Consider the following 21,422-nt stretch of genomic DNA (forward strand, 5'->3'; position numbering starts at 1 on the left):
TTTAAAAATGTTAATTAAGCGTAACGAAAAAATTGCGAAGTACTTCTGGCTACGGTGGCGAAAAAACTTTGTTCGTGATGATACCAGCAAAAACAAAACATGCGCCTTTAAAGAGTACAGTAATCTCGATTTTTTTGTTTTCCAAGGAAAAATTAAAAAATAGCAGTCAAATTCTCATCTTTTAGAGCAAAAAATTCAAGAAACTCAATAATTTAGAGAAAAAAGAACGCAATTACGTTTCAATCGAGGCAAAAACGTATGATTCATGCTTTTACTTTACAAAAAACAGGCAATCTTCTCCACTTCTAAAAGTTTTTCACATTATTGGAAACTTTTTAGGACGACTTGGTAATATTATAGGTAAATGAAAAACAACGGATTTTTGTGATGAAGGCGAAGAAACCGGTGCGTTGAGGCAGGCAACAAGGAGTCAAACAACCTTGGTTTGTTGCCTCGCCGTTTTTCCGAAGCAGCAGCAGCTGGGAATTGTAGAGGTGAGGTCCTCTCGGAACATTTGCTAATTAGGTGTCGCCTCTTGTCCGATGAAAACCTGGCAACACTGTGAGGAATAGGGAAGGGTACTAAAATTTCGAAACTAGGTTAGAGAAACGCGGAAAAAATCTTTACTGACAAAAAGACCTTTTTAAAAAAACTTGAGACAATTTCTGAATATCTGCTTCTTAATAATCTAACTAGTAAGTCAGACAGCCAGAAGAAGTCTATATAAAATCTCTACATACATTTGATACGGGGGAAAGAGTTGAACCTGGAGATTGATTCCAATAATTTCAGATAAACTCCAGATCCAGGAAGGAATGATAATGAATCACAATCGCACAGGAAACTAGATGGAAACATTGATTGATTAGGTGGAAAGGACACAAAAAAAATGTAATAAAATACGAATTGTATAGAACAGAAGAAGCTGGAGCATTGACTAAGATTTGTCGTGTGTGCAAAAGTAAATAGTTTTTAAGAAAAAAGAAAATTGCGAAGCCGATTTAGTTTACATAATTGGGATGTAGTTGTCAATCTTGGTGCGGTGTCGTTGCGAGATGCATTCGGCGATCCAGATGATATTACGCATTTCTTGCTCCTGAAAATGTGAACTTGATTGATTGAAATATTGGTCTCATGAGGCCTAACTTAGAGGCCTTATTTAAAATTAGTCGAGACAGAAATATCTCGTATTTACTACTGTAGCGCTGGTCCGATTTTGCGTATTTTTTGTCATTTATTGATGTAACAATTCAAAAAGGCCTCGAAACGACGAAAACCAACAAGGAAAATTGATTACCACTGTCACAATTCGAAAAGAAATTCGTTTCGAAAAACCAGGCCGTAAACTGACAGCAGTGCTACAGTAGTAATTTAAAGAATTACTGTAGTTTTCGCTACGGGATATTTTGCGCGCCAAATATGTTGTGCAATACGCATTCTCAGAATTTAGTGTTCTTGTTATAACACAAACCTTCAGTTTGATGAATGCGTAGAAGACTCCAAAGTGGAATTGATGAAGATAAGAGTGGACATTCAATTTAACCTAAAATATCAAAAGTTTAATTTTTTCTTTTTTGAAAATCGCAAAACGTACCTCGTGCTCAAAGAATTTATCCTCCAAAGTCTTCTCTCCTGGTCCATTTCCAGATCCTTCGAAAAGTGGCTTATAATCAGAGTAGAATTCGCAAACTTGTTTCACTTGATCATAATCATCAGCACGAGAGAGTCCAGTCAAACCATCTGGGAATAGTTTTCCGCAACGTGGATACAACTTTTGACGATCATCCTTGCTCAACTCGGTGTCGAATGAGTTGATGGTGATGATGATCGAACGACGATCAGCTTCGAACTAAAACATTTTTAATTAATTTTTTAAACTTTTTATTTTAAAAAAATCTCACAGCAAGAATGTCGCACATGACTTCAGCGGTCTTTCCTCCGAGTCCTGCACAGAACTTGTAAAAGTCCTCGATGTAAGCCTTGTAGAGAGTATTACGGATAACCTCAACATTCATCTCGTCCAAATCTTGCTCGTTGATGCAGTCGACAAAGTAGTTAGCTGAAAAAAATAATTTGAATATTTTTTTACTATTAAGATATTCAGAAATTTTTACAGTTTCGTCTAGCATGCTCGATTCTGGGCTATTTTCCTTATTTCATTCTTTATTTATACTTTTTTTTTTTTTTTTTTTTCAAATTAAATTATTATACAACTTGTTGGAGTATACATAAAATTGTAATTATGGGGCTTTAAACAATAAATTCATCAATTTTTACTAAAAATAAGTGAGAGCTATTTTAAATTTTCTTAAAAACTAACCGAGTGGTGTATCGACAAGAACGGCATTGTAGAGCTCAGCTGGAGTAGAAGCAATATGAATAGCCTCCATCTGCTCGAATGATCCAAGTGGATGGCATTTATTGATCAACTCGCTAATTGGTCTCTGGTGAAGAGTTCCGGTGATCAACAGGATAATGTTGTCGATCATGTACGAGTATCTGAAACTTATAATTATAAAAATGCGCGAAGTTTCAGATCTTACGTAATGTAGTCCAAGAATGTTGCCAAGGGCTCCAATGCATTATTCCGAAGATGAGTGAACTCTGTGACAAGCTTCTCCTTAAGCTTCTCGTCGATAACTTGAACGGTAATTGCTCCAGGCTCGTTGGCCAAGAAATTTCCGTAGTCAGTCGATTGGATGTGAAGCTTCAAATCTGGAATGTAATTTTTTCTAATTTTATGTTAAAATTGATGAATTTTTCTCTGTCCTTTTTTTTGTAATGAAATGTTACACTTAAATTTATATTGACTTTCAGGAAACAACAAACTAACCTTCCAAAGTCTCACATTGAACCAAATTGGCATAGTCAGCTTGAGCAAGAAGACCTCCTTTAAGTCCGCGAGTCAGCGCCTCCAAATATCCGTGATCAATATTGAACAAGAACTCTCCCATTTCGAAATCTAATACCCTGAAACTGTGAATTCTTTGTGAAAATCGGGGGAAAGTGGCGGATGGCCCGAAAATGCGGTAAAATTTAAAATTCGAACATAAAATTGTTAAATTTCAGCATGAAAATGGTGAAAAAGGAGGCGAAAGAACAAAAATTTGACAGCGTGCAAACCGAGAGAGAGATCGATTCCTGGTCTCTCGCCGTGAGGGGGTGCGGTGGAGCGCGGTTAGTCAGAAAATTTCGGCGCGAAGTTTGAATCAGAGTATTTTGCGAAAGTTAAACTACAGAAATTTCTGCAGAACGCTTTTTTTAACTTCCGAAAGAGCAATAATTACCATTAAAACGACTTACATCTGTACTTTAAATTTGTAATAAAGATCAAAAACTTGCTTTAAATATTTTTACAAACATTATCAAACTTTCACTGGTTTTCGGGTTTTAATACAAGATTTTACCGAAGTTTTACAGATACAGAATAAATATATTTTTAAATGAAATATTTTAAGATAATTTTGTTATCCTGTATTAAAAACAGGATAACAAAAAATAATTTTGTAATAATTTTGTTTCAAGGGATTCAGATCTATGCAAAATAGTCTTATCGAGCGGCCTGCATTATTTTAAAGTTGTTGTATTTTGAAATTACTGTAGAGGCATTTATATAGAACTATTCACACTATGTATTTAGCTTTAAACGAGGGATGGGCTGCAATTATTTTCGGCAATTCTACAAAATTAACTATTGCACCATGTTATTCCAACGTTTTTTGTTAAAAATTAGTGTCATAGAAAATCACTTTGATCATCCTAAAACGTAATTTATTTCAATTGAAACATCTGAAAATGCACAAAAATAGCTTGTTGGCATGAATACAAAATTCAACACCCAAGTCTGTCCAACTTTCTTCCAGTTCTCAGTTTTTGCTGGCTTCAAAGTGACTCATAAAAAATGGTAATCGATCTATATTCAACATCCTCCGGTATGTTATCAAAATGTCTGCACTCTCTCTCTCTCTCTCTATACCTTACGCTCCTTTTTTGTGGCCTTGTACCTTCTCTCTTACTCATTCCCATCGGTATGCAAATACTTTATTCGTCTCTTTTTCACTCTCTTTCTCACTTTCTCATTCACTACGAACCGTTCGTTTCTTCTTGGTTAGCAATGGATGCAATATGCTTCTAAACTTATTTTGAATAGCCAAAGTTATATCGTAAAGACTAGGTTTTCATTAAAACTCAACTTCAAGTTTGTTAACTATGATGTCTTAAAACTCAGTAGAATGTTGTTACTCAGAAGCCCAGAAAACTTGAAGTTTTTTAATGTTTTTCTTGCCGTACTGTGTGTTGAATACCGCGAGGATCAATAGACGTAACATCAACATTTTTTTTAATCCCCAAATTATGATCACAAATTGTTGAATATGATTCAGAATAAGATATTTCCTTGATTTCTCACATACATTCTCATTTCCTTTCTTATTTCTTGCCGTTCGTGTTTGGTCCATAATGTACCAAAGATGCTACTCACTATCAGAAAATTATTTTGGAAAAGTTTAAAGAAGCTTATAGCTTAAGTTTAATTGAAAAATAGTTTTTAAAACATTTTGACCAGAAAAAGTATATCTACATCTATTCGGATAGAAGTTGCTGCTCTGATGGAAAGAGATAAAACCTCCAAATTAAAAAATAACATCATCCAATTTTTCAGAAAATGTATGTTTCTACTACGAGGTACCTGCTAAAAACTTTAAATATTGTAGTAATTTTTTTACAATTTTGGAAATTGTTCGTAAAAGTCAAATCGGGATAATTTCTCAATTTTCATCTATCATAATTCCTGAAGTCGGTCGAAAAAAAAGTGGCGCTTGTATCAGAACATTCAAGTCAAACCTACGGAAGCAGCTTTCAAAAAACCTAAATTTTCCAAAATATCAAATTTATCTCAATATAATATGTTATGTAATATACAAGAATTTCCAAAATTCCAAAGTTTACCAACATTTCCGAAATTCCAAATACACCATAATTTTCAAAATTCAAAATTTACCGAAATTTCCAAAATTCCAAATTACCAATTTTGAAAAATTATCAAAATACCAAATTTACTAATTTTCCAAAAACTTTGACTGATAATTTTGGTAAATCACATGATTTGTTGTTTAAAGTTGAAAAAAACATAGTCAGAAACAACAAAATGACAAAGTAAAATACCGTTCCAATTTTCAAAGAAATACTGCAAAATATAGACACTTCTCTAAATATGTTTTTTTTTTGGTTGTCATATGACTCCTTGCTCCATTCTATTTCCCCCGTGTTCCCAGAGCCGTTCGTTTTTCCATTCCTGTGTAGCGTGACATAAAAAGAGAAGGATATACATCCGATTATCGCCTCTCCGCACTATTGTGAGCCCTCCCCCATTCCGTGGTCCTCCCCGTCCCAATTGCTGGTCGGAGCTCCCAAAAACTCTCGTTTTCCATCATTCCTCTCCTGCTCTCATCCGTCGCCGCCGCGTTGCCATTTGCTGTCCCGCCCTTCCATTGCATTTTTTTGTGTTCTTCCCGGGTTCCAGGGCTCACGGAGCAAAATACTCAGGGGTAGTGTTATTGTTCGACATCACAGTGACATCTATGGTTAAGAAGGCACAAGGTACTCCCGGTTGATTGCACCGCCCATTGCGGAGGACCTGTGCCGTCCTCTTCGTCCGCAAGGACAGATGGCCTCCATCCGCTCATCACATTCCTCTTATTTCTCTTTATATATTGCTTCTTCATCTTCTTTTTCTTTTTTCCTTTTCATCTTCAATTTGTTTTTGACACCTTTTGATATGTTTGCTCTTTCTCACTTTCTTCCAGAAATCTGAACCCTCCGCTTTTAAAGTGCACATTATTTCTCTATCGAGTTTCAACCACTTTTATACAATTTTCATTCCATTAGTCGAACATTTTAGAAATTTAATTTTTTTTTGGTTTAGAAAACTTTTTTGTTGTCATAAAACATTCCTAAATCTATTGTTCTGCATATTAATAAATTTTTCATGAATCCTGCTCTGAAGATACATTTTTTCAGAGTATGGAACAAAAAACCATGTGAAGTTCAATTTTCGGAAATTTTTACAAGTATAATCAAACAATTAGAGAATATTTTCAAATTAAATATAATATTATAAAGGGTAAAAAAAATGGTTCTTTTTGGATAACAAACCTTATTTAAAAATTAAATTAAATGGTCTCAAATGCAGAAGGCAAATGCCTACCATCGTGCTTACTAAAACGGTGAAGATTTTAAAGTTGGAGTATCGTCAGTAGGAATGTTACCTCATTATACTCAACATGACCAAATATAAAATAGTTCGATTTTTAAATAGTTTTAGTTTAAATTTTGGCAAACTGCCGAATTGCCAAAAAAGTACTTTTGAGTAATCTTGGTCATTGCTGCATTTTTCAACCCCTAGAATTTTTGAATACCAATAATTGAAACTCGCTTAAAATATTAACTTGTAGAATTTTTTTTAAACACAAAGTTTAAGAAGTTTCTAAAAAGTTTCTAAAAAAAATCTTGGCATTTTGAGCATTTTTTGTATACAAATATTTAATTAAAAAATCACATGTTCCAAATTAATATATTTTTACATCGAACATTTTCACTCAATAATTTTTTTTAAATGCCATTATAGTTTTTTTAAGTTTAAAATGGTTCGGTCTATTTTTTTTTTTTGTGCTAAAGTGAAAAAATTCTAAAAAGTGCGTTGCAAAATGTGTTCTAACTACCAAAATGTGTTCTAACTACCAGAAAAGGAAATTTCTAAATTGTTTTCCTTGAATTTCAAAAATTTCCAAGTTTAACAAACTTCAATTTTACCAATTCCTGATTTCATATCCATTTTTACTTTTAATAATTATATAGATTTGAATATCTATTTATACAAAATAAATAACCACGAGTCACCGTTTCCTGTCGATTATTGTTTGTTGTGACCGGTTATGTGTACATTTGTTTATATCCTTCATTCATTTCCTCTTCGGTTCGCCATCTCTTCCCCGAAACCACATTTCCATTTGCAGTATCATTCCGGACCCCCGAAACAATTAGTCATGTAATGGAAGGTCTAGCACGTGTATTCCTGATTGGTGGTGCTTCAAAAGCTGTTCGATATGATGAGCAGACAACGATTGAGGTGAGTGAGGGAGGAGATCTCTCGAAGATCTCTTTGCATCTCAAATTTCAAATTTTGAAATTCCAAACAATTTCCCCCAACAAGAATGACCTATGAAAGTGCTCTCTTATCTCTTATCCTCCAAGCAAATTCTAATCAACATGAAATGGGAAGTGTCGTTTCTAATAAAAAGGGATAGAACGATTTGATCATACTAATGGATTGCCGTCGGCCAAAGAATGTGTTTTTATTCCGAAAGTACTTTTGTTCCCACCTTTAAAACTTGAAGTACTTATTTTTGTGAGTTTTTTTTTGTAAACTTTGAAATTACTGGTATGCGGCCTAGTTTTTTTGGTTGTGAAAAATTAGGTCACTAATTTTTTTGTTTGTTTCTTTCCTCACAAAACCCAAAAAAACCGTCTTTTGTGCTCGGAGGTGCTCCAGAAAATGAGATTTTTGGTCCTTCGATAACTCAAAATCCACTCAACTCAACTCAACTCGCCGCCAATAAAATTTATGTCTTTTCGGTTTAAAATGTGTTTATTTTTTATATCCCCCCTCCACGCCCATTTCTTCCTCCTTCTTCTGCAATAACAACACGCATGAAAGTGTTTGTCCGTGGAGCCGGAAAATGCACTTTTTTTTTGGTGAAAAAGGACCTTTCAGTCAGAGCAGCATTTAACCAATTATTAGTTTCCATTGAATAAAAAAGAGAAGAAGGAGGTACAGCTGAAAAAAAAAACGAAAAGTTTTTTTTTCGCTTCGGTGTGGTTTTGATTGATCACCTGTGCACACTCAGGGTTTTTTGTTGGATTTTGTGGGACAAACAAAAGAGTTTTTGATGACGAAAAATCTGAAAATCAAACTGGAAAAAATAGGAAAAGTTAAAGGCAATTTACCTACAAAAATTGTGGAAAATTCGTTAGTAATACAAATGGCATGTTTCAAGAATTTCAAAATGGCGATGATTTAGTAGTTAAACGGATTGTTTTGGCTTTATGTCTTTGCACGAGCAGAGCCTATAGGAGCTATGAATGCTTTATAGTTTCTTCACTTTTCTGATTTTTTCTGAAAGTATTAAACTTACAAAAAAAAATTTTTTTTTGATTTTTTACAGTCAAAAAGTTGTGAATACTCAGCCTACATCAAGCATAATTTTTGAAGTCGACCAAAAAAAAATTATTCTACGAGTTTTGTACCTCAATACCTTAGGGTACTTGAATGTACTAGAGGTTCTGCTCAAAACTACGCACATTTTTTGAATATTTGCCAGTTTGCCAAAAACTTTTTCTGGAAACTCTGAAACAGTTGGAGATGTTTATTTACTAATTCTGGCTTATGAGAAGTGAATTTAAACTAAATCTCCACTGACTATCGGTAACATTTTTGAAGAATCAGTAAAATATAATATAGTTTTCATATTTCCATCTTTTAACAAACTTTGACACATATACCAATTCTTGAAGTGTTGTTCATATCTCCTCCCGGTCGCGACAAGTTTGTTCTGTCCCATAAATCTCAAAAGTGTCCCCTTCCGTCTTTTTGTTCTGGTGTCTGTCACGAGCATAAATCATGTTGCAGCGTGTTATCCATGTCGTCGCGCGAGGAATCGGAATCTCACAAGTTGCCGTTGCACACTTTGCTCTTCGACTCGTCACGGGTCCATCTCCACAAACAGCGGGTAATTCGGAAAAGAGGGACAAACTGAGTGATTAAATGAATTATATAGGTTCTGGAGATTCACTTTGGCTTCATCCAATGCTTCGAATTACACAATTACCTCATATTTATGCAAGACATTTGCCAATTGGAGTTTGCGATGAAATTAAGTAAGAATTTATTAAAATTATCTTTAAAGAAAAATAGCTGTTTAAAAATGCGTTTTTCAAATATTTTTCTAAACATTTTCATTTGATTTTTCGATTTCCGGAGAATCGAAAAATCGCACAAATTTTCGGTGACACCTTTTCTAAGCACACCTTTATTTCTCTGTAATTCCAGACTAGAGATGAGAATGCGATTTATGCCACAATCAGTATACGAGCTTCAAGCGACCGACAGTTCTGCATTTGTGTATCTGCATGAACAAGTCGTTGATGAATTCTTTTCTCACGTTGCCTGGAGATCATCTGTGGAAGTTGCACTGGAAGTTGCCGCACTGAAAGTTTGCAGGGATTTTGCAGAACATCAGCACAAGTGAGTCTTGGCACACCCGAGACTTTTGTTACCGTATATCTTCTATTAATATGGCCTCCCTATTAGACTTGCACTCCCTATTAGTATTGCCCCTCGGAGACCTTCCGAAAATTAGCATTGCACTCCCTATTAGTCTTGCACTCTCTAATAGTCTTGCGTTAACTTTTTTGTATTGCAAACCCGTCTCGCTAATTTCAGGATTTCAACAACATTTTTTGCCTATTTTGCAACAGCTTTCACATCATTTCTACGAGATTGAAGTTTTTGAACTTATATGAAAATCAAATTTTCTGAATTTTTACATATGAATCGAGCTTTTTCAGGAAAAAACTAGTAAGCTCAAAGTCAGAAAATGTTCTGAAAATTAGTATTGCACTCCCTAATAGTCTTGCACTCCCTATTAGTATTGCAAGCGGGAAGACCATCGAAAAATAGTATTGCAGCCATATTAATAGAAGAAATACGGTAACTGTTCAATTTTTCCAGCAAAGGCGCTGACCATCATCTAGAAGATCTTGATATCGAGGCTTGCATTCAGTCACTCATTCCAAACGTTTTGCATAATCCGGGTTTCAAAGTAAATATTTATTTTTTATTATCATATTCGATCTAATTAAGAACATTTTCAGCATAGTCATCTCAAAAAGACATTCACTGCATATATCAAAAAGTTCTCAGCGACTTCGCCAAATGAATCAATCATCCGAAGCTTGGCACTTTTACTTGAAGTCGTTAAATTTGATGTGGAGCTATTCAAAGCAAGTCTTGGAGCAGGGTGGACAAAACCCGTGGAGCTGGTTGTTGGACCACACACAGGACTTTCATACAGGCTTAATGAACGATGTGATGTAAGATTTTATGGATTAAAGGTGGAATAAAGCTTCATGTTGGAGCGTTAGCCAGTGTTAGAGATATTTATTAATTAGTCACAATTTAAAATTATAATTTTTGCTTACAGAGCTCCCGACTGTTGGAACTCCGGACGATAGCAGAAATCACAATTAGAAAAATGGAGAATGGTTCCGAAAAAACACTGATGCAGTTGAATCTCTCTGGAGCTGCAAAACCAGTTCTTATTACTCTGTCAACTGAAGAACTTTCTCAATCATTGGCACATTTGCTAGATGGATATCAAATGTTGTATAATCAAAGGGATAGTGTGTTCAAGTTAAAAGGAATTGAAAGATGTGAAACTTTAACAATGCACGAAGCAACGATTCGACCGAAAACTCCAAATAATATTGATAGTAATATACGTCTTCGAAGAGAATTAATAACACTGAAAGAACTCATTGGAGGTGGACAATTTGGAAATGTATACAAAGCAGTTTATCATGATTTGGAGAAAGATGAACGGATAGCTGTGGCGGTAAAAGTTTGTAAAACTGACGCCGAACCTGCAGATACTCAACTCATCCTTCAAGAGTCAAGTTTAATGAGAAACTTTCGACATTCAAATATCATTCAACTGATTGGAGTTTGTGTCGATCAACCCATGTGGCTTGTCTTAGAGTTGGCGCCGAAAGGAGAACTTCGAGAGTATTTACAACAAGAAAAAGATTGGCTTCCACTTCGGATATTGACATTATTTTGTTCTCAAATCTGTGATTCCTTAGTCTACCTACATTCAACTAGATTTGTACATCGAGACATTGCAGCTAGAAATATTCTCGTATGTTCTCCCCAATGTGTAAAACTGGCAGATTTTGGACTTTCCCGAGCGTTAGACTATGATGCAGTGTACACTGCTTCACGAGGCAAGCTACCAATAAAATGGCTGGCACCTGAATCAGTCAACTATCGACAGTTTAGCATGGCTTCTGATGTTTGGATGTTTGGAGTATGCATGTGGGAGATCTTCTCACTCGGAGTGAAACCGTGGGCAGGAGTTACAAATAGTGACGTCATAATGCACATTGAGCAGGGATCTCGACCACCATGTCCGGAAAAGTGTCCAACTGCGTTGTACAATTTCATTCGTTCCAAGATGTGGGCAATTGAACCTCATAAGCGGCCAACTGTTGATCAGATTTACGCGGTTGGATTTCAAATTTTCAGAACCATATTCAAGTTTCAAATGTTTCAGATAATAGAAGATGTTAGACAACAAATTATTCAAAATATTCCACCCGAGCAGATCATTGTAGGAAAACCTATGACGGTAAGTTATACACTCTAAACATATCCAAAGATCCCATAATATCTTCCAGGCAGCCGGTGTAATTGTAGCCGAAATGTCAAGCCTTCCGGGGTTAACACTGTATCGAACAATGGAAGACCAGAAGCGACAAGCAGAGGAAGATGCGAAATGGTTGGAACAAGAGGATGATGAAGATGAAGATGATCAAGATATTGATCAAATACCATCAACATCTCATTCATCCGTGGAGAATATTCGAACTTCCAACGGCTACCTGCATCACACGCCAACATCAACAAGATCACTAAGGTTTGAGGTTAGTCTATGGTTTTTTCTAGGTGGAAAAAATTATGAAAAGTGTAGTTCAATTGCAGCTGTTTTTTTTTTTAATTTTGGGTGTGTTCAAATTCTAATTTTTTTCACAATTTTTTTCAGTTTTAGAAATTTTTATTTTTCAATGTTTTATCAGACTGAAAATTAATTTTCAAAAATTAGCATAACGTGCGCCGCAACTCAAGTTTCAACAAGTTTTCAAGCTAAATTAGGCAAATACTCATTGACTCCAAAATCATTGACTACCTGTTCTCATTGCCTACCCTTGCTCATTGACTACCCTTGCTCTTTGCCTACCTCTTTCTCATTGACTACCAGTCTCATTGCCTTCCTGTTTTCATTGCCTACTTATTGCTCTCGTTTTCTTCATCAGTCAAGAGGCACGTACAAGGACCGTATTCCAAGAATACATCAAAGGTACATCTCGTTTTCTGCTTTTGAGCATATAGGAACATGACGCCGTAGTATCAGACGTGTCAGACAAGGATTCACTGGAGTTGATGGTGGCTTTCAATCTAAAAATGAAATAACCTCCAAAACTCTCTGAACTGAGTATTTTCAAACTGGCGTATCTCAAAAAATACACATCTGGAAAACAAATGCCCAACTAACAAAATGATCAGAAATATTTTTTCTTTTTAGTTCAATAGTTTTTATTTTAATACACCAACTTTTTAAAGAGTTACACGAAGTCAAAGCCATTTTTCCAAAATTCACAAAAAATTTTTAGAACTCTTTTGTTGTACCCTTTATAACTCAACTTTCATTGAATTTCAGAAGATAAATTTTGTTGAATAGTGAGTGAAAAATATTTTTCTACATTTTATCAGTTTTAAGTTTTCGGATATTTTCATGTTCCGCCAAGTTACAGACCGTTTTTCAAAAAAATCCAATTTCGCTTATAAAAATCTTCATATTCAACGTATCGACTTGAAATTTTGAAAAATGATCACTTTTTTGATGTCTCTACAATATCCTAAAAAATCTTTCAAAAAAGACTGTCCATCTCCAAAATCGTCATTCGCTCCGAAAAATGAAATCGGACTTTTGCTTCTCGAGAAATGGGCGAAAAAATCAACTTGCGATTTTTGGGTCGAAAAAAATATTTTTAGAAAGCTGAGAACACGCTATTTACGAATTTCATGTTCATTTTGAGTGATTTTTTCTCTTAAATGACCTAACAATTAAACAAAAATAACATAATTTTTATTCTCACGTGAAATTTTTTAAAATTTGCATTAAAACAATTGAAACACTGAGCAAATTACCAAAAATTTCACGTAAAAACAGGAAGGCAATGAGCACAGGTAGTCAATGAGAAAGAGGTAGGCAAAGAGCAAGGGTAGTCAATGAGTAAGGGTAGGCAATGAGAAAGAGGTAGGCAAAGAGCAAGGGTAGTCAATGAGTAAGGGTAGGCAATGAGAAAGAGGTAGGCAAAGAGCAAGGGTAGTCAATGAGCAAGGGTAGGCAATGAGAACAGGTAGTCAATGATTTTGGAGTCAATGAGTAATTGCCCTAAATTATCTCACCAATCACGGAATTGTCCTTTTTTCAACGAAACGGTAAATATTATATTGGAACATGAATTACGTTTTTTAAAGAAATTTTTATTTTGACATAGTACATTTTTTAGTTGTTAGAGAAACTCTAAAAACAATTTAAATTTATAGTAAGACGTTTTAAATTTGTATCAAACCATTTTCAGGATAAGACGTCTCGCGGACTGCGTCGTAGCGTTGATGGAGTGTGTGACGCAGTCACCAAACTTCAAAACTCATTCAACAATCTGACACATAACGACGACTTCCTGCATTCTGTCAAAGAAGTGACATCTCAACTTCGTGAGATGTTGATTGTCGCTTCTGGAATGCGTGATCGTGTCACGACGACCACACAGAGAACTGACGTTGACATGACGAAAACTTTGATTGCAAATGATATGAAACAAATGAGTCGGGTTATGGGGAAGTTACAGGTTAATGGACATCAGGCGGTGAGTTGTTGAGATATGATCAAGAAATGATAATACTTTAAGAAAATTTTTGAAGCCTCCTGAGAGCAGGTTTTTTTTTTTCATAAACCATAAACAGTGAAATTAAAAAAAAAACATCTTAGAATCTTGAAGTATTTTTGAATAAAAAGTGTTGATTATAATCTGAATTACTCATACCTTCATTACTAGGTAGGCTTGAAGACGAACATTTACTTTTACTGTTACTTTGAATGCTCGATATTATCCAGTTGTCCGGTACCCGGTCTCGGCGCGGTTGGCACTTCTCATCTACCGTACCCACATGAATGCCAAAAAATGTTCTACCTTAACGATTTATAATTTTTATATTGTGATGACTTACTTCAAGACCTCAAATGAGTTAGCAAATATTTTATTGCATGATAAATAATTTCAAATAATTTTTAACATTTCAGACATACAATACACTTCGCAGGGATGTTGTTCGAATCTGTGGCGAGCTTGCTGTAAACTGCACAACTCTTCAACTTCAACTGACACAACCACCACTGGAAAACGAGTTCTCATCGCTTTTATCTAATTGTTAGATATTGAAATTACAATATTTTTTATCATTCTCTAGATGTTCCATTCATCGGGTTTTTCAACCAATTTTCTCACTCATCAATGTTTTTCAAAAGAGATGATCTCTCTCCTTGAGATCCTTGAGATGATCTCTCTCTCACTTTTTCCTTCTTCCGGAATAAAATAGTATTCAGAATTGAGAAGACGTCAATGTTCACACAGACTTGGCAGTTCCCACATAGAGAAATGCCACTGCTATTAGCACTATTACGATAATAAACCAACCGTCTACACTCGATGCTTCTTCTTTCTTTTTTCCCGCGAGTTAATTGACCTCACACTGGAGAAAAGAACACCAACTGATTATTCGAATAGTTCGGAAAGTACATTTCCTCTTTTTTCGCAACAGCATCTTTCCGCCTAAAATCCTCCGTGACCATTCGACCAATTAGACACAAAGAAACTGTAATTATACACAAGCTGAATACTTTTTTGACGAAAGGCGTTAGCCGAACATGCAAATTTGTGACCGATTTACTGTCTACTGACCATTATATTAGCTTTTATTTTTAGAATTGTTTTATTTGTAAGCATATGTCAAATTATCACTTAATTAGAATTGCCGTTCAAAAAAATGAATTAGGTTGGTTCGCACTTAATAAAAAATTATAGCACTGGTCTCGATTTTGCTAAAAGCTTTTCGTGGCTTTAAATACCAATCAGCCAACAGAAATAGATGAAAGATGTGAATGTGAACTGGCCAATTATCTTACTTTTTGTGATCATCTGATATCAAACAAAATAACTTGTTACAACCTGTATATCCAATTGAAGATTGATTAAATAATACAAAAGCAATTCCAAATTTTTTTTCTCCTATTTGTACTCCTGAATTTATTCTATGCCTCTTTTTTTCCTACTTGGCAAGTGATATATGTTCACTTTCGCTATCCGTTTCCTCTTTTTTACGAATATTCGATTCACGGACGGCAAAACTTTTCTCCGCGCGAACCTATTCTGTTCATGAATCAGCAGCTTCCTTCTTCCTCCGTCTCCCTTTTTTATTTTACTTTTCCGGCTAATTTGTCGAGTTGGAAACGACGACTCAATGATACTTTGGATGGCTTACCAAAACGTGTTCCTTCTTTGATTTATTCACGGAACATTGACATTCACTGTACTACACTTACTCTTAACACAACGCGTTACCTTTCTTCTCTCTTTTTTTAAGAGGTATGAGTTGAGTAGAAGAAGAAGCCAAATGTATGAGAAAGGTGATTATAGATAGATTTAGTGTTCTTCTTCAGTACCGCCTTCTCTCTATAAAGTTGAATCTTGAGAAACTTCCGATCCGTTCCAAGAATTCAGTCGGTTTCCTTGAAAAGCTTTTACTTTAGGTTTCCGTTGTCTCGGCTTTCTTGTCTTAGAAAGTTTTCCATTTTGTTATTTTTGATTTGAAATCCTGCCACTGGCAAAAATGTTCAGTTATCATATGCGCAAACACGGTAGGTTTTCATCAATCTTTGTTACAATTGTGAGGAAAAATTTAGAGACACGAGAACATATAGGAAATATAGGAAATAGGAAAACATTGTAACGGTAGCTGAAAAGTTTTGCTTGTGCCAGGACTCGATGGCGTAATTTCAATTTATGCTCCTAAATCCCCCTTGTATCTTTAACAGTAGAAAGTTTGATGGCAATATCCCCACAAACCCTCACAACTAAAATGCATACAGGTATCATGTGTTTTATAATTTAGATTTTATTATTTTAATTCCAAGTCCTATAAAAGTTCAGGTATACGCTAAAAAATCCAAAGCTTCTTTCCCTCTCTGCCCCATATCATTTGCTAACTCCAAATAGTGCTAACTTTGTTCAACAAATCCTGAAACTTCTTGTGTTTGCCATCACCTAACCGGATTTCGATTTCATAAAAGTACACACACATAAATACATATCACCATAGCCATCGTCACGTCTTCTCCATGGTTCAGTGCCGTTTGTTTACAACGTATCTAACCTGTCTCCACCCATTTTGTTCGCAACTCTTATTCAACTCGTTCCGCCTTTTTCCGTTCCAACGGTTTTAAAATTTCTTGGATTAATGTTCGAAACTAATTAGAAATGCACCAAAAAAGTGAGAGTTCTCGTTTTATAACAAACTTTTGATGTTTTTCCGTGTAATTTAAATATTAAAATGTTATATATAAGTAATGATAGATTTTCGGATTCTCAACTTTTCTAAAATCCGGCACGATTCTTCCCAAATTTTCATTCATTCATTCTAGTGAATCTTCCCCGTAGCTACGCGGAGGCATACAAATTCCAAAAGGAAACCTACGCCTACTTCCAAATTACATTAGATACCTTTCCCAAGTTGAACTTCAAATGCTATTAAAATTTTTTGAAGTTCTGGCAAATCACCAAATTACCAAATTTCCACAGATATTTCTGCTCAATTTCCAAAACTTTAAAAAATGAAATCTGAGTCATTTTCACTATTTGATAGTAAGTAAAATATGAAGTTTAAAGATTTTAGGAAAATTTTGAATTTTAGTTCCATTATGGTTACTTTAAACCATACCTTTTAACAATTAAATATCATGCCAAAATGCAAAATGATGAGGTGTTCTCATAATGCATTCATTTGAAAGTTTAATCTACTCTGTTCTCCTTCTTTTTCAGCCAAAACGCGTGAAACAAATCATTCAGTTGTTTTTCCGTGTATTGTAATCATCTTTATCTCCTTTCATCCCCTTCTTACTCTCTCAATCTCTTCCTCTGTTCCCCTTAATTAATCCCTAAAAAACCTGAACCACTGCCTGGCTTCTCATTTCATCATTAAACTCGGCCCATTCCCGGGCAGATCCACTGATTGCATATCAATTCTTCCTCCCTTTTCCTCATACTGCCATTGTTGTCATTCCTCTCTTTCTCCACTCAATCCTCCTCCGAACCCTTGCTAAGAAAAGCTTCTGTTATTCAGAATGTCACATCTTCGCGTTCTTTCTATTTGTTACCTAATGATACTTATTCGAGAATCTTCTGCATGTCTACCAACAGGGTTTGGAGGTAAGTGATACGGTAGTTGTGAAAATTTTCATTAGTTTCACAATTTCCTAATACGAGCACTTGAAGACATTCAATCCGACAGGTCTCGCCACGATAATAACTTTTTGGTATTTCAATTATTTACTTTGACTATTGATGCCGTGCGCCGTACGCGTTTCAAGAAATCGCTAACTAATTTTTCTCCAAAAATTACAAGTTTTGCTGAAGCCTCGGGTCATAGCAAAAATGTATCGTACTTGCGGCTGTGGAAACTTCTTTTTGCCATGTAAATTTTCGAAAGTTTAAAATGGCTTTGTAAAGTTCTTGAAAATTTTCAACGATATTTGAATTTTCAATAATTCTTTAGCTAGTTGAGAACAAAAGGTTTCTTCCAGGAATATTTGGAGGAGGAGGAGGATGTGGAAGTAGACCGGGTGGATGTGTAGCTGCAGCTCCTGCAGCACTTTATTCTGCACCAGTGCCACCTCCGCCAGCTTATCCATTTGCACCACAGGTTTACATTTTCTTAGTCAGAATATTAGGCAAATATTCATTGGCCTCAAAATCATTGCCTACCTTTACTCCTTGACTACCACTTTCTCATTGGCATTGATGTGTTCATCGGTAGTCAAATAACTTCCCAAACTCGCTAAATTGCCTATCTTCAAAGTGGCGTAACTCGAAAAATACAAGCCTAAAAACTAATGTTCAACTAACAATATGATCAAAAATATGTTTGCTTTCTTTTGAATTATTTACCATTGCAAAATACCTATTATTCGCTGAGTTACATAGAGTTCAATACATTTTACCAAAAACCATCAAAATGTTTGAAAAATTTTCTGCTCTACCAGTCAAAACCCAAAATTCATTGAGTTTCAGATAAAAATTTTTATTGAATAGTAATTGAAAAATATTTTGCTACACATTCTCAATTTTGAGTTTTTCGATATTTCAATGTTTAGCCAAGTTGCAGACCGTTTTTTTCGAAAAAATCCAATTTCGCCCATAAAACTTTTCATATCAGTCGTAACAACTTGAAATTTGCACGAAACATCGCACTTTTTAGTGCTTTATCAGATTCCATCAAAAAATTTTAAAAAACAATATTCATCTCCAAAATCGTCCTCCGCTCCGAAAAATGAAATCGGACTTGTGTCTTTCGGAAATTGACAAAAAAATGAAATTGTGATTTCGAGGTCGAAAAATATATTTTTAGAATGCTGAGAACACGTTATTTACGAATATAATATTCACTTTTGATGAATTATCGTTTCAAACGACCTGAAATCAAAAGATGAACCTAATTTTTAATTCTTCCGTGAAATTTTTTGCTTTAAAACAATTGAAAAACTGATCGAGTTCTTTTAAGAAAAATGTCACGTGAAAATTAAAATTAGGTTCATCCTTCGATTTCAGGTCGTTTGAAACGATAATTCATCAAAAGTGAATATGATATTCGTAAATAACGTGTTCTCAGCATTCTAAAAATATATTTTTCGACCCCAATATCTCAAGTTCATTTTTTTGTCAATTTCCGAAAGGCAAAAGTCCGATTTCATTATTCGGAGCGGAGGACGATTTTGGAGATGAGTATTATTTTTTAAATTTTTTTGATGGAATCTGATAGAGCACTAAAAAGTGCGACGTTTCGTGCAAATTTCAAGTTGTTACGACGGATATGAAAAGTTTTATGGGTAAAATTGGATTTTTTCGAAAAACGGTCTGTAACTTGGCTGAAAATTGAAATATCAAAAAACTCAAAATTGAGAAAATGTAGCAAAATATTTTTCAATTACTATTCAATAAAATTTTTATCTGAAACACAATGAATTTTGGGTTTTGACTGGTAGAGCAGAAAAGTTTTCAATCATTTTGATGGTTTTTGGTAAAATGTATTTAAACCTATGTAACTCAGCGAATAATAGATATTTTGCAATCGTAAATAATTCGAAAGAAAGCAAAAATATTTTTGATCTTTTTGCTAGTTGAACATTTGCTTTTTAGACTTGTATTTTTTAAGATACGCCACTTTGAAGATACGCAGTTTAGCGAGTTTGGGAAGTTATTTCGTCCGCTTTATTCACCAAGAGTCTCGCTTCTTTCCCTTTACTTTCATTTTATCAAAGTTCTCATGAACAAGAATAAAAATGAGTTGGGAATGGACACAGGTAAATTTCCCAGTTACCTACTCATTGCAGGTATTCACGCAGCCTCCACCACCGCCACCACCACCGGTACTCCCATCAGCAGCTTCTGCTCGGCAGCTTCCTTCGGCTGTAGTCATTCCGGTTTCAGTTGATTCTTCTTATCAGGGAGTGTATCAAGATCGACCTCAAGCACCATCAATCAACCCGGAATATCAAGGAACTGCTCCGTTGAGCTTTGCGGTATGTTCGATTTTTAATTGGACTGATATTACATGAGTTGGCGCCAACTGGTTCGTAAAATTATGCGGAATTTTTTTGAAAAACTGTATTTTTCTAAAATTCTAAGAACATTCAAAGGAAATATTTCTCACCTTGAGATATTATGTTTGGAAAATGATACCAAATATATAATGATTTTCAGATTATTAAAACCTGCTCAATTATGAAAATGTAGAGAATTATTAGGCACAAATTGTTTTTTTTAATTTTCTTAAATTTCAGGGAGAAGTAGCATCATCTGAAGATGCAGCCAATACTGTAATTGACCCACTCAAATACATTGAGCATGTCTCAGTCTCCCATACTCCTTCAATACAAGTTGCTCCTCCAGCTCAAGAATCATATCCTCCAAGTCCAGCTGATCCATTTGTAGGGGTCAACATGGCAAATGAGAAAACAGATCAATTAGCTTTTCCGAAGCAACAAATTCAAGTGACTTTTTCTCCAATTTTCAAGTATTTCTCGTAATTACTAATGAAACAATTCAGGTGGCTCCAAGTTCTGCATCGTCAGAAGACACGTACCTTCCAGGACCTCCTGAGAAGGAACTAGGTAACGCCACGAAGACATTGAGCACTTATTATAATCAGGTTGGAGTTTTTTGTAGTCACAATTCAAGGGAATTTTCAGATGTGTGCCGGAGATACGATAGTTGTCGGGGAGAAGGAAACAATCGGCTCAGCAACTAAAAAGTGCGAGCTTTTGGATTGTGTAGCTGCAAATGCACAGCCGGATAGTCATGGATCTTATACGGTTAGGCGAAATAGAGAGCTTATTGAAAGCGCCTGCCTTCGTGCCAACCGACTGCCTTTTAACCTGAACCCTTGTGTTTTGGGCTGGCACGATGTAGACATGAGACTACGAAGCAGGCAGGCAGTCATTTCTATAAATATGTCGGAGGCTTATGAGCACAACTTTTAAGAAATAAAACTTTTCTGCCTGAAAATTCACGCAAGTTAAAGAAAAAATTAAAGAAAATTCATAATTAAAAAACTATGAAAATTGTAAGACTTTGTTCTGTTCAAAAATAAGTTAAGTTTATCAAACTCTCGCCAATGTCTTATAGGTTTCGTTAAAAGGTGTCTATGGCGTGCATAAACTGTGTCAACTTTTTTAACAAAGTTGGCTAAGAAATTGGCATCTAGTATGGATTAACTGATATATAAATAGTATTTTTCAGGTGACTTATTTGAGTTCCGCGACTAGTAGATCAAATAGCAAAGGAAATTATTGCCTTTCGTCGAAAGAATTGCCAATCAAAAGCAAGAGAGTTATAAGGAAGTTTGATGATGAAAAGGTTGGCATTTTGAAAGAAAAAGGTTTTACACAATTCTTAATTTTCAGATGACAAGTGAAGAAGAATCAACAAATGCAGTGCGGATGAAGATTTTCAAACTATAACTTTTTGGAACGTTAATTTATTATTTATCTATTTTTCCTCCATTTTCTTTCATATGCCTTTCATATATTTTTTGCTCAATTTTGTAATTTCTACTTTCCAACCAAAAATTGCTTCAAATGCCAGAAGTTTAACTCTCTACTGAACACCCAATCTCGCTTTAATTCCCGCTCCAATCTTTCTCTCCGTCTCTCAATAAATTTGTTTAGCCGTGTCTCTATAGCAACGTGAAG

General features: G+C 35.0%; 3 protein-coding genes and 2 non-coding genes across 6 annotated transcripts; 3 read left to right on the forward strand and 2 right to left on the reverse strand.

The window, feature by feature from the left end:
• Positions 1-606: 606 nt before the first annotated feature.
• On the reverse strand, positions 607-2,976 carry vha-16 (V-type proton ATPase subunit). Its single transcript, NM_059114.8, has 7 exons — positions 2,834-2,976; positions 2,544-2,715; positions 2,321-2,499; positions 1,902-2,059; positions 1,595-1,849; positions 1,472-1,543; positions 607-1,096 (listed from the first exon to the last, which is right to left on the reverse strand). Exons 1-7 carry the CDS (start codon positions 2,952-2,954, stop codon positions 1,007-1,009), a joined length of 1,047 nt encoding a protein of 348 aa, NP_491515.2. The 5' UTR covers positions 2,955-2,976; the 3' UTR covers positions 607-1,006.
• Positions 2,977-5,594: 2,618 nt separating this feature from the next.
• On the forward strand, positions 5,595-5,725 carry C30F8.6. Its single transcript, NR_050101.1, has one exon. It is a non-coding gene; the product is annotated as an Unclassified non-coding RNA C30F8.6 (non-coding RNA).
• Positions 5,726-7,006: 1,281 nt separating this feature from the next.
• Positions 7,007-14,600, forward strand: kin-32 (Inactive tyrosine-protein kinase kin-32; the record flags this gene model as incomplete). 2 transcript variants are annotated; one of them, NM_170854.6, is made up of 11 exons in its annotated part: positions 7,007-7,126; positions 8,687-8,786; positions 8,835-8,934; positions 9,107-9,301; positions 9,788-9,878; positions 9,931-10,149; positions 10,260-11,339; positions 11,388-11,462; positions 11,512-11,757; positions 13,480-13,767; positions 14,202-14,600. In NM_170854.6, the coding sequence occupies exons 1-11, from the start codon at positions 7,049-7,051 to the stop codon at positions 14,331-14,333; spliced, it is 2,604 nt and encodes an 867-aa protein (NP_740841.1). In that variant the 5' UTR covers positions 7,007-7,048. The 2 variants fall into 2 exon arrangements, with proteins under 2 accessions (NP_740841.1, NP_740842.1); NM_170855.6 differs by lacking the exon at positions 7,007-7,126 and adding an exon at positions 7,211-7,405 and having other exon boundaries at positions 14,202-14,333.
• Positions 14,510-14,597, reverse strand: C30F8.5. The gene has a single exon (NR_050102.1). It is a non-coding gene; the product is annotated as an Unclassified non-coding RNA C30F8.5 (non-coding RNA).
• Positions 14,601-17,294: 2,694 nt separating the features above from the next.
• Positions 17,295-21,404, forward strand: C30F8.3 (Prion-like-(Q/N-rich)-domain-bearing protein). Its single transcript, NM_059116.4, has 8 exons — positions 17,295-17,382; positions 17,757-17,875; positions 19,563-19,751; positions 20,013-20,222; positions 20,279-20,380; positions 20,421-20,543; positions 20,971-21,087; positions 21,135-21,404. The coding sequence occupies exons 1-8, from the start codon at positions 17,298-17,300 to the stop codon at positions 21,189-21,191; spliced, it is 1,002 nt and encodes a 333-aa protein (NP_491517.3). The 5' UTR covers positions 17,295-17,297; the 3' UTR covers positions 21,192-21,404.
• Positions 21,405-21,422: the final 18 nt, after the last annotated feature.

Source organism: Caenorhabditis elegans, chromosome I (genome assembly GCF_000002985.6).
Source record: "Caenorhabditis elegans chromosome I".
NCBI classification, from domain to species: domain Eukaryota; kingdom Metazoa; phylum Nematoda; class Chromadorea; order Rhabditida; family Rhabditidae; genus Caenorhabditis; species Caenorhabditis elegans.